This window comes from Ochotona curzoniae, unplaced genomic scaffold, assembly GCF_017591425.1.
Source record: "Ochotona curzoniae isolate NIBS_2020 unplaced genomic scaffold, NIBS_Ocur_1.0 scaffold_3208, whole genome shotgun sequence".
Taxonomy (NCBI): domain Eukaryota; kingdom Metazoa; phylum Chordata; class Mammalia; order Lagomorpha; family Ochotonidae; genus Ochotona; species Ochotona curzoniae.
The window spans coordinates 56,232,764-56,245,384 of NW_024467106.1; the positions used below are offsets into that span (position 1 = coordinate 56,232,764).

The 12,621-nt window shown below is 48.4% G+C and overlaps 1 protein-coding gene across 2 annotated transcripts in view; it reads left to right on the plus strand.

Moving 5' to 3' along the window:
* Nucleotides 1–4,789: 4,789 nt before the first annotated feature.
* FRMD3 (FERM domain containing 3) overlaps nt 4,790–12,621 on the plus strand; it is a 263,993-nt gene continuing 256,161 nt past the window's right edge. Inside the window, exon 1 of one of the 2 annotated variants that reach the window (XM_040963290.1) lies at nt 4,790–5,116. In XM_040963290.1, the coding sequence (XP_040819224.1) occupies nt 4,970–5,116 (147 nt within the window). In that variant the 5' untranslated portion in view covers nt 4,790–4,969. The remainder of the gene's footprint in view (nt 5,117–12,621) is intronic. The other variant, XM_040963291.1, reaches the window with a different exon arrangement.

The window sequence follows — 12,621 nt, forward strand, 5'->3', positions numbered from 1 at the left end:
CTGGGGACTAAATCTGTCAAGTTAAACACTAGAACCACCTGGAGAGTGCATAATCTGGGAGTGGGAGTGGCCTAGTAGGGAAATAGTGAGCACCTCCCTCTTGGGTTATCACTCCCATTGGAGAGTATGAAAACACAGGGGCAGGCATGGCTAGACAGAAAGTCACCTGCCAGTATGTGTATGGGTTGGATAGTAGGATTGATTGGGTTGAACTAGGCTTCAGTGCCCATTGACATGTAGGAGAGTTAAATGGAATGTGAGACAGACTGAACAAGTCTGCGGTACATACTGGCATGCATGGAACCAGGGTAGGGGGCAGGCCTGGTAGGGGTTATGGGGAGTCACCCCAACTAGGCTGCAGCTCCCACTGGTTTGCATGAGGATCAGGCTGCCCTGTAACACTCATGGGATCATGTGAATGACAGAGTTGGAAACAGAACTGACCCAGCAATTGCAACCACCAGCATGTGCATAAGCTGATTGGGGTGACAGACTGTGTCAGACCCTGTATTGGCAAACACACACAAGATTCAGGTCTGGGATCACCTCAAACGATGTTTCTTTGGCAATCCCTCCAACTGAACTGCTGATCTCAGAACCCCAACCATGAAAGAGACTATGTCAGCCAGTAGATTCTGAATAGATTTCATCATGCTTGGAGCGGCAAGATTGGCAGCAATTCAGAATTGTTGAACTATCAAAACTGCTTGAGCAGGACCCTCGGAGCGTGCCTCACATCAGGGACCTGGGATGGGTGGGAGGCTGGGTGGAGCTTCTCCCTTTGTTTCTCTCCTGACCCCAGATATGGGGTGGCGGGGGAAATGATGATATTAGTGTGGGAACGATGGTCTTACCCACTTTCCTGTAGCCCTTGACCCTTGGTATCCTATTCAACTAAGTAAGACTATATAAAAAAAATCAACTTAGTTACAAAAATAAAATAAAATAAAATGCATGTGCAGAAAAGTCTATAGAAAATAAAATTTGCAGTATATTTTCATGCAAAATATTTTTGAAATCCAGGCATATCAGAGTTCTACTCATCATACATATGTCCAATAAAAAATGTGCATAGAGCTAGAAACTTTTTCATCACATACACAAAAAAAGGACTGTGACCTATTGGTTGGAAAATTTTTGATGAGAAACAGCATGAGGCACTAAAACTCTTTTCTGTGGCCAGTTCCTGGACCTGCAGCCATCACGTGGCTGATGATCTTATGTTTCAAGTGGACTTACCTGCTGTTAGTTAAATATCTCAGGTCACTCCTGGGAACAGGCTCAGAGCTGAGCTTTTGGGGGGAGGCGTGGGCGGTTTTTGTTCACCAGACCCAGAAGTGTGTGTCCCACAGACCAAAAGGAGCCTCTGCTGGATTCTCAGTCACCAGCAAACTCCCTGTGGATCACATGGGGCTGCAGCCTACAGAGCTGGTGCCACTCTGACCAACCATGCCCTCTTTGGCACTAAAACTTGGTTGTCTTGACTTTGCCAAGCCAGCCTCTCATCATTTCTATTTAAATCAGGGAGCTCCTTTCAACCGTACTTTCCACAGGTTCCCTGGCCAAGACATTGGTGCTTCCTTCATCTGTGATTCTTCCTCAGGGGACAGAGTTAGAAGAGAGATAAGTTTTCTCTGTTGAAAGTTCATGACCTGTCCTCCACCTTGATTCTTTTCAGATTCTTTGTTGGATATATGACAGGAAATTTCTTCTCACACTTATGTATTTTTTCATAATGTGTTTATTCTATTTTGTTTTGTTTTAAAGGCAGACAGAAATGGGCAGAGGGAAGTTCTTCCACCAACTGGTTTATCTCTCATATGCTAATTCTGGACCATGCCAATGCCAGGAGCCTGGTTCTACTCCTTGGTCACAGGGACACAAGCACTTGAGCCATCACCTGCAGAATTCCTAGGGTCTGCGTTACCTTGAAGCTGAAATCAGAAGCAGAGCCAGGACTCCTTCCACGTGCTCTGAATGGGGTGTGGCCATCCCAAACATCTTCACCGTTTCACCGAATGCCTGCTCCTTCTCCTCTTCATACAGCCAAGTCCAGCAGTCAGCCAATGTAGCTTTTACTTTTAAAGACTTACGTGTTTACGGAGACAGAGAGTGCTTTCATCTGCTGGATGCCCACAGCAGTCTGGGCTAGGCCAAGTTGAAGCTAGGAGCTCCACCTGAGTCTTTGATGTGGGTGAGGGAATCAAGCATTTGAGTGCTCGAGCTTCCCAGGAGTGTTAGTGGGGAGCTGAACTGGAAGTGTAGAGGCCAGGACTCACACCAGCACTGTAATACGGGATGTGGGCACCCAAGCAGTGCATTAATCCACTGCAGCACAGCACTCACCGCAGAGTCCCAACAAAGCACACTCAAGAAACTTAGCATTATGCATAATACCCTTCAACTTAAATTAGCAACAACTGGGTATTCTTTCTCTTGCCTACGCAATAGGCCTCTCAGCGTGTGCTTAGATCTGATTCACGTATTGAATGTGGGAATGGGGGTCGGCACAATGGCTCAATTGGCTAATCCTCCACCTGCAAGAGCTGGCACCCCATATGAGCACCATTTCATGTTCTGGATGCTCCACTCCCTATTCAGCTCCCTTCTTATGGCCTGGGAAAGCAGCAGAGTACAGCCTTTACACCCACATTGGAGACCCAGAGGAAGCTCCTGGCTTTAGATTGACTGAGCTTTTGCTGTTGTAGCCATTTGATGAGTGAACCAGTAGATGGAAGATCTTTATATCCCTCTGTAAATCTGTCTTTCCAATAAAAAGAAATACATGATAAGAAAAGTGGGAATTGTTGGAGGAGGGTTCAGAAGGGAGATTGGCTTCCCTTCTCAAGAAGGTACCTTAGGTAAGGTTGGAATGGGCCTTCAGACATGTCAGGGAGAGACTGCCAAGGGGCGGGACAGGGGCTGAGCTACCAAGATTCATCCAAATCACCCTGTATAGTCCCCTTTCTATTCCCAGATTCTCATTTTTCCTGATAAGTATCTTTCACACACACAATCTGGTGAGGCTGATCATTCAGCTCGAGTCTGTAATTTGAGGACACGAAGCTGAGATGTTGAGTTTGGTTTTCAGTTATTTAAGCCATGTGGTTCCATTAATAGATTCTTTTTAATCCTACCATAGAAAGAATAGTTAAAAAAAAAAAACATTCTTGAGTTGAGCATTTAGGACTATGTGTGTCATTGTTTTTCTTTAAATGGTCCAGTTTAAATGAATGCTTTTAGGAAAGACTCATTCATTTTAAAGACACAGAAGTAATGACTGACTCATACAGAGCGAGAGCTCCCATCTGCTGCCTCACTGCTCGAATGTCTGCAATGGCTGGGCTGGGAAAGGGGAAAAGGGGAACTGGAACTCCACCTGGGTCTCCCAGATCGGTGCCGGGGGCCTAAGCGCTTGAAGTTTGACCTGCTGTTCTCCTAGGTGTCTTTACAGGAAGCAGAATGAGCAGTGGAGGCAGAACTCGATCCAAGCACTCCAACATAGGATGTGGGCATCCCCATCAATGACTTAACCTGCCCTACCTCAATACTTGGCCCTAGCATTGTTGGCCTTGGGTAAGAGGCTGTGTATTACTGTCTGAAAGTAAGCGAGAACCCTCCTATGGAAAGTGATCGACTGTTCCATCCCCCAGCCTAACGGAAACAGCAGGCAGAGGAAGTTCACAGGCAGCGGAGGTCCACCTCCTCTGGCCTATCCCAGCCCACCAGGTGGCCTGCAGGCTGTCCCAAGGTTGGGGAGAACCTTAAAAGAGCTGATAGCTGGGCATTAAGCCTTCGTTCTCATTTCCTCCTCCATCACGACTTGTTTTGCTTAGGAAAGGCAGCCCTGGGGAGAGCTCTCAGCCCCTCCCATGGCTGGGCATGGCAGCTCTCGGCACCCGCGTCTCCACGGCGGTCCCAGGGCGCATCACACAGGCGCTGGGGCCTCCCTGCGGGATGGCAGGGAGGTCGGGAATGCCTCCTCTCTACAGCCTGGAGGCGAGCAGGGAATTCTAGCGTACCCGGAAACTGGGTTAACCAGCTCCATTCCTAGACAACTGCGAGGAGGTTGTCTAAACGGGGAGGGGCAAGACAGGGTGCCCAGCAGCCGGCCCCACCCCTGTACCTCGCTCGGAGCTAAGAAGCTGCCATCAATGATCGTACTGGGATGGATGTCGGGAAATACAAATGAGAATGAAGCTACTGCATTTCTTAGAGAAGACGACCGACTCACACTTAATATTAACGGCCTCAAAAATACCCACAAGTACAAAATTGTTACTATAGGCGTGTCCCGGGCGTAGGAAGCCGTGCCAAAGGGCCTCCGTGCACTCTTGGGGTGGGGGGTTCTCCTGGGCCGAGCAGTCCTCTCCTGTGGCGGGTTCCCCCTTGCAGCTGTGGCTCAGGCTGGCTCTCCGTCCCTGCCCAGGGCAGGTCCCCGGCAGCCGCGCTGAGCTGTGCAGGCAGGGCGCTGTCGGGCGCGCGGAGGAGCCGGGGCAGGGACGAGCTCCGGCGGGAGGCAGCGCGATCCAGGCCGCGGAGGGGAGGCGAGCTGGGCCCAGCCTGACGCAGCGGCAGCGGCGGGGCAGGCCACAGGCGGCGCATCCCGCCACGGCCCCGGCCAGTCCTCTGCCTCCTCTTGCAGCGGCTCGGCGAATCTGGCCGCGAGTGCGTCTCGCTCCCGCCGGGGGTCGCCAGCTCCGGGTTGCCACAGCCGGCCGGCGGGTGCTGAGGGAGGCGCCCGAGCACGCCACCCCTGAAGGAGGCGGGGAAAGGAGCCCGCGAGGCGGAGGCGAGGGAGGGCCCCGCCCGCCGCGCCCTGGCTGCCAGGCATGTGTGGCCGCAGGCACCGGTGGACGAGGGGCTGAGCCGCGCCCGGTGTCCAGGGACAGCCGAGTGTTGGGTGTCCTCTCAGGCGAGCGCCGCCGGCCCTCGGCCTCCCGCTCGCTGCTTCCCCGGGCCGCGGTGCATGTTCGCTTCCTGTCACTGTGTGCCGGGAGGTAGGAGGACCATGAAAATGATCCACTTTCGGAGCTCCAGCGTCAAATCGCTCAGCCAGGAGATGAAATGCACCATCCGGCTGCTGGACGATTCCGAGATATCCTGCCACATCCAGGTGGGGCCGGCGCCGAGCGAGGATGTGTGTGTGGGGCGCTGGGCGCGCGGAGCGGGAGGCTGGGTGGGTTTTGCAAGTGGGCTTGTGCGGGTGGGGAAGCCAGGGAGGAGCCGGCTATTAAGGCCGGATTGGGCTTCTTCTGCCCTCTGAGGACTGAGGGTCCTAGACAGGTAGGTGGGGGGCTGTCCCCCGCAGGTGCCAGGCATGCGTTATCCCCGTCCGGCCCGTTCCCCTGGCACGACCCTGCGTGCACGTCTGGGTGCCCGGGCTGGTAACTCCGGGCAGGTGCTTCCAGTGATTCCCTGGCTCCTACTCTGCCAGGAAGTGGGAATCCTGAGAGCTCAGAGGGGCCACTTGCTTGTGGCCCGCTGCCTTCCTTTCCGCCCTTCCTACACGTGGAGAAGGCACGCACCAGCCAGGCTCGCTCGTGTTTCTTTCGCCCAGGGTACCGTGAGTGCAGGAACCTGCTTCTGGCCCGGCCACTAGCCTGCCGCTGGCCTTCACCTGTTAAAGTTTTCCCCAGAGTGAGCGAGGCCTGGAAGCTCTGGGTGCCAGGCTTTTAAGGAACGGGCACGCTGTGCTTGAATTGTATCTCCAAAAGAACGGGTGAAGTGTGTTCCATGGAAGCCAAAAGGCTCGTGAGAGCAGCAAGTGGCAAGCTTGTGGGAAACAGGGGCCTGAGAAGAGGCACTCCTTAGACTCTTGGTGAACATTGAGTTGTTGCCCCGATTGGAGGAGAAGGCAGATTGTTTGGGTAGTACACACCTTTGGGTGTGCAGAAATCCTGTGTGTGTGTATGTGTGTGTAGACAGGTGTGTCCATCTCTCCCATTACCCCAAAGGTGCCCCACTTGGAGTGCCATGCCTGGAGAGGTGATGTCAGGGCAAAGCACCAGTAACTTGTGACATTCACATCTATTTAATTGATCTTGGGGACTTCCACTTCACACCTATCCCAGTCTTGAGGCTCCGGGACTAACCTGCTTTTCAAATACAGGGCATCACAGCCTCCAGGTGGGAGATGAAAGGGACAGCATCTCCCAGTGGCAGCAAACTGCCTCTAGACTTGGTTAACCAGGAATAAACTGAGGAGTTTTCCTTGGTTGTTTTTCTTTTATCTTTTTGGTGTGTTTTTCTTTTATCTTTTTGTAATCTATGTGTTTTGTTAGTGGGAGTTTGTGGCACAGGGATAGTGGCGGTTAATGTGTAGGTGGACAGCTGGGCAAGTTTCAAGGTGGACTTGTGCAGCCCTGTGGTCTCCCAGCAGAGCAGGCTCCTGCTGAATTTTCTGGATCATCTTGAATTTCATTCTGATAGTCCCTGATAGACTTAATTGGAGGATTAGCAGGAGAAGTAGGGTCTGTAGTGCCAGGAGGGTTACCTAGAAGGGCTGGGCACGGAGTGCCTAATGTGTCCACAGAGGGTGGTGTGTGTAGTTTACTGTTAGTCCTGGTGGGTGTCTGGGTCCTTAGGTTCATGATGAACGTGTCAATATTGGAGAGACCCAGAGCTGGCATTGAGGATACCGAGGTGGGTCTGGCAGCCTCTGCCTGCCTGGTCCTCCTTGGAATTGACAGTTTGTTCTTTCCTCTCCTGGGGCTAAGTCTTCCTTAGAATAGATATGTAGTCCCTTTCAAAGGACATGGATTGGTTGTCTGGTGTTCTGGGAAACAATAAATTACAGCCAGCCTAATAACAAACAGCTTGGAAAGTTTGAACTTTTATGGCTCAGTGGATGCCAGAGGTTGAAATGTTATGTTCAAAATGTTGATTTTGGCATCAGTTAAAAAAAGCCAACGAAATAAAACCCCAAATGTTTCATTTTGTGGCACACCCTTCTCTGTCCTTGCTAAATCCAAACGGTGATTATCATCTAATGACTTAAAATATGAATGGAAGGATTGTGTTTGGATAATTTTGGACCTCATTCCTTGCTAGAGTATTATAAAATAGGAATTGAATTGGCATGTCCAGGTGTTAGGCTACACACACACACACACACACACACACACACACACTTTCTCATTTGTACGGAGAACAAAAGGATTTAAAGAACAAAAAAGAACGGTTGGGAGTCACCCACATGCTTTCTGGGAGAATTCACTCCTGATTTCTCCCCCTCCCAGGGAATCCCACCTTTAAGGGATTGTGCGGATTGTCCCAGGGAGCCGCAGGTGCGTCTGCTTCTGCAGCCCATGTCTACTGGCCTGAGTTGGGAGTCCTCAGCTGGGTGCCTGCCCCACTCTGGAGCCTCTAGGGAGTCCTCAGCTGGGTGCCTGCCCCACTCTGGAGCCTCTAGGGAGTCCTCAGCTGGGTGCCTGCCCTACTCTGGAGCCTCTAGGGAGTCCCAGGGGACTCTTGAAGATGAATGCACCTAGGTTGGATGAGTGCTGCCTGCAGAGTCCAGAGGAAGTGGGGAGGCTAGGCCAGTGTGCCCTCAGGATGCTTGCTGATGACATTCCCTGCCAGTGAGCATCGCAGGTTGAAAGAACCCTGAGGTGCTTGTGTGGCTTCTGTTGGCAGCACGCTGGAGGGTGGCTGCAAGTGGTCACTGCTAGGAATGAGAGAAAACTTTACAAGTGTTATGGGGGACCGTGTGAACATCTCCAGGTGCCATTTCTCTAGCATTTTTCATATGCCAGCCCTTGAGACCTATTACATATAATCTTTGCCGTACTCTTTTTAGGGAGCTGATATTGTCGTTTTATAAATAAATAAGCCCGAGATCCATAGAGTTTAGGTGATTTGGCCAAGGTCACATACAGAAAAGTGTTTGAGCAGCTCGAGTTAAAACGCACAGCTGTTAGGATGCATAGCTCACGCCTGTCTGTCTTGGACATGCTACTCTGTTGTTAAAGTAGCTGACTTTCATGGAATTTCCAGACACCAAAGGAGAAAAAAATCTAAGGTGTGGAGTCTGAACCATGGCTGGGGGCCAGCTGGGAATCCCTGCCTGAGCCAGAGTCTGGCAGGCAAACTGGTGACACAAAGCTGATTAAAATGCCACACTTCAAAGGCCACTGGAGACCATTTCCACCCTCAGGACACCCTGTGTTGCTTTAAGGGAGATGATACTGTAAATGCTCAGCTAGATTTTGCACATCATACTCTTGCATTTCAAATGGTACATCCCAGATAATCCCTGAGAGTTAGGAGATGAGGTCTGAACCAAGCTAGAGGTGGATGGGGTTTGCCTGCTGCGTTTCAGGGTGTCATGATGAGGGCTGCACGAGGAGGTTGCATTTATCTCCAGTGTACCTTGCACAAGGCAGGGAAGGCAGGTTACTCTTATCTTTTTGTGGTTGTTTTTTGACTGGGATCTTGGCATCTACCATAGCATTGGTTATAGGAAGCCGCTTTTGTAAGCCATCAGCTTTCACATCTGTTTCTTTTCTAATTTAAATAATCATGGTGTCTTGTTTTTGCAAATAAAACTTCCAGACACAGAATTCAAGGACCTTCTTTTAGGCAGCTACATGACCAGTTACAGTAGGCAATGGGGAAGTTGCTGGCTGCCTCTTTTCACATGGTTTAGCACGCCGTCCGTCATAACATTTATGTGTGGGTGTTTAGGTTGGGTGGAAGAGGAACTCCAAATAGATGAGGGGAATAAAAAGGAGTCCAGGTTACCAGACAGAGGCCTGAGGGAGCAACGGAGTTGCTGAGTACTCCACCTTGGGCTGTTGCAGTTGAATCATCCTCAAAGTGTGGTATTGTAGGTGACTGTGGCTGAGGGAATCAATCGCTCTTGATTGAGACTTACTGCTTCAGCTACAGTGGAGACCAGCCATCTTTCCCCCCAGTGGTCAGAGCTAGCGTGAGTATTTGCAAGTCTTCCTAATGAACTCGCCATGTTTAACACTAACTTTTATTGAGTAGAATAGAACAGACTTTTAAAAGTCTGTTTATTTATTTTTGTTTAAATTATTTATTTATTCATTTTTGTTTAAATTATTTATTTATTTATTTATTTTTGTTGAAAGGCAGATATACAGAGAGGAGGAGAGACAGAGAGAAAGAGCATCCATCCATTGATTCACTACCCAAGCAGCCACAATGGCTGGTGCTGAGCTGATCTGAAGCCGGGAGCCTGGAGCTTCATTTGGGTCTCCCATGTGTGGGCAGGAACCCAAGACTTTGGGCTGTCCTGGATTGCCTTCTCAGGCCACAAGCAGGGACCTGGGTGGGAAGTGGGGCTGCCGGGATCAGAACCAGCACCCACATGGGATCCTGGCGTATGCAAGGCAAGGACTTTAGCCACTTGGCTACTGTACTGGGCATGCCTTATTCATTTTTTAGCAAAGCCTAGTAAACATTTAGAATAGGCTGAAACGTTGTTTTTGTACTTGAATAGACATATTATAGCATATAATAGGCACTCAGTAAATAGAAGAATGCTTTGTAGGAAATAGAATTATGATGAGCCCATTTTGGTGCAATGCATTCTTTGAAATCCTTGCATGGTTTTTCATAATGCGAATTTTCCATGTACTTCTTCAAGGCTCCACAGGCAAGGATTTTATTTATTTTTTAATACTCATATGAGCATATCTTTTGATTTTATTTTCCATAAACTTTTAGAAATTAATTTGAGTAGATACAGGTTAGGTAATTTAGTTTCTAAACTTTTAAATGCATGAGGTTAGGAGCATTTTGTCATTACTGATGTTGCAAATTGTTGAATCCCTAATATTTATAATAGTATCTGGTGTCTAGTACGTGTTGATGAAACACTGAATGAATGAGTGCTAATCTGCCCTGTATTTAATTTTGTTCATTACCTATCAGCATCAGGGTGGCATGACAGCATTGGATTGGGAATCAGATATGTGGTTTAATTATGTTGCCAAAGGATTGTCTCTCATTGAGTGAGTCATTTGATATTTGTAGTTAATTTTCTTTATTTGTAACATAAAGGCGTTGGCTTAGAGTGATGGCCACCCTTTCAAAAGTCTGTGGTTTAATTATTGCCTAGGCACATTGCATTTGGGCAGAACATTACTATTGACAGAGTAGTTGTATACACATGTGATTTTCATAATGATCCCACATTATCTGCATTTCATTGCTGTTGCTGTGTTATCAAGGGTTATCTCAGCCTTGCACACATGGAAAACAAGACTCAGAAGGATTAAGTGATTTGGGTTACTTGACAAATAAATGGATTAGAACCCAACTGGTTTGTCTCAAAATGCAGACGTCTTTCTAGTCCGTAGAGAATTTAGGTTTAGAATGTTTGGGCTGTAAGTAGGGACCATATCAAAATGGCTCAAACGATAACACTTAAATCTCACCTAGAGAGAAGCCTAAAGATGGGGCAAGTTTGGTGTTGCTTCTGAACTTGCCATGGATCCAGGGCTTTCTGTATACCCACTCTGCCGAGCTTCATGCATCAGCTCTGATGCTGTAACCATCCTTTACACAGCAGCAGCAGTGCTGGATATTGGGCACCCCTTTCCCCTCCAAACAAAAGCAAAAACGCCCACCAGGACATTTCCCAGAGGCTGCATCTCTCTTCCAGGATTGGATCATGTGCTCACACTCTGGCTGAGAAAGCCAAGAGTGGGTGCCTCTGGTATCTTTCCCCTCTACCATGAGTGGTGGGCTTTCCCATAGGGAATTAACAGGTGTGTATTTATGTGTCTGTGTGTAGGGGAGGAACATCTATTGCCTAATTAAGCAGTACTTTTAGGATATGTCAGATTGGGTTGTGATTAATGTTAGAATAAACTTTTCAGGTGGGTTTAATAAAACGTTATCTAAGTGCAGTCTATTTTAAGTGATCTATAGGACGGGGAGGATTAGGAGGTCATCTCCGTAGTTTGTGGTGTTAAATATCTATCCAGTCCTGATGGATTCAAGGGTGTGTGGGCAGCAAAAACACATCCTGCTTGGAGCAAGAGTGAGCTGGGAGTCTGGGCAGTGGCAGGGTGGCAGAGGGGCCTCGGTGTGTTCAGCAGCACTACTAGCTGGCATTGGAGCACTGATGAATGAGGTGACCTGCCCAAACGAGGCACCTCAGTGTATTCACCAGTGTAGTGGAGACAATATTGACACAGACTTCCTGGAGTCGTTGAGATGACTGGATGAGGAATATGTATTCAGAGCTTAGCTTAATGCATGACCCATGGTTGAAGTTGAGACAGTAGTAACTGTGCTCTAATATTAGGTGAGGATATGTTAGGAGTAGCCCTAAACAAGTTCAAAAGTTTGACCTAAGCTGTAATGACTTCTTAATCATTTTCTGTTTATGCAAGACCTTAAGCAACTCACTAGGCCTCTTGTATGTCAACTGGAAAGTGGACATGTTCTTCAGTGGCCAACCTCCACTGAGTTGCTAAGATGAAAGTTGAGAAAGCATTTGTGAATACTAGAATGCAATCCAAATGCTTTGTGTGGGTTTAATCAATTTAGTAAAAGAAAAAATAAAGGGGGGGTGATGTTGGATGATTGCATGGAAACATATATAAGCTAATTACCAAGATCCAAGGCTGTCCTGCTGATGAAATCCACTCTAGGCCAGCTGACAGCCATGTCTTTTCTGCTTGTAAGGGTAACCCAACACCTTTCTCAAAAGTCATCTAGAATGACATTCAGAGCTCGCTGAAAACCCGGATACAAAAGCATAGAGGGAGAGAGATAGTTCTGACGTTTGAAGGCCTAGGTCATGTGGACAAGCTCTTTATAGTCAGTGTATTCTGAAAACAAAGGCATTGTGATTCCAATGGTCTGCAAAGATTATATCTGTGGATGTCTTCAATGCTCAGGTGAAAACTATTGATTGTGAGGAGAATGCGATATTGTTATTACCCTGTCTTTTGGCTGCTGTATCAACTGGGCTGCTTAGAAAGCCATGCAGCATGTTCTAATTCAGACTGGCTTGCAGGACATTTGCTGGTTCATGTAATCAGAAGCTCTGAGTTAAGGACTCAGCTTCAAGACTGTGGTATAGTTTCTCAGGGGGCTCTCTTTCTTTTGCTTTGAAAGACTTTGGGAATGGCTTCATCTCCTGGTAGGTAGTGAAATGGCAGTACATGTTTTCATAGGAACTCCCTTCTTTTTTGAAAAAAGATTTATTTATTTATTTTTATTGCAAAGTCATATATAGAGAGGAGGAGAAGAAACAGAGAGGAAGATCTTCCATCCGATGACTCACTCCCTAAGTGGCTGCAATGGCCAGAGCTGTGCTGATCCGAAGCCAGGAGCCTAGAGCTCTTCCAGGTCTCCCACGTGGGTGCAGGGTCCCAAGGCTTTGAGCAGTCTTCGACTGCTTTCCCAGGCACAAGCAGGAAGCTGGATGGGAAGTGGGGCTGCTGAGGTTAGAACCTGATGTTGTGCCCATATGGGATCCCGGTGCGTTCAAAGTGAAGACTTTAGCCACTAGGCTACTGCGCTGGGCCAGGAACTGCCTTCTGAGAAAGGGAGAAGTTGCTTTCAACTCGGCATCCCACATAGAAACCCGGCAGTCATTCTGATCAGACCCCTAAATCATCTGTGTAACCAGTG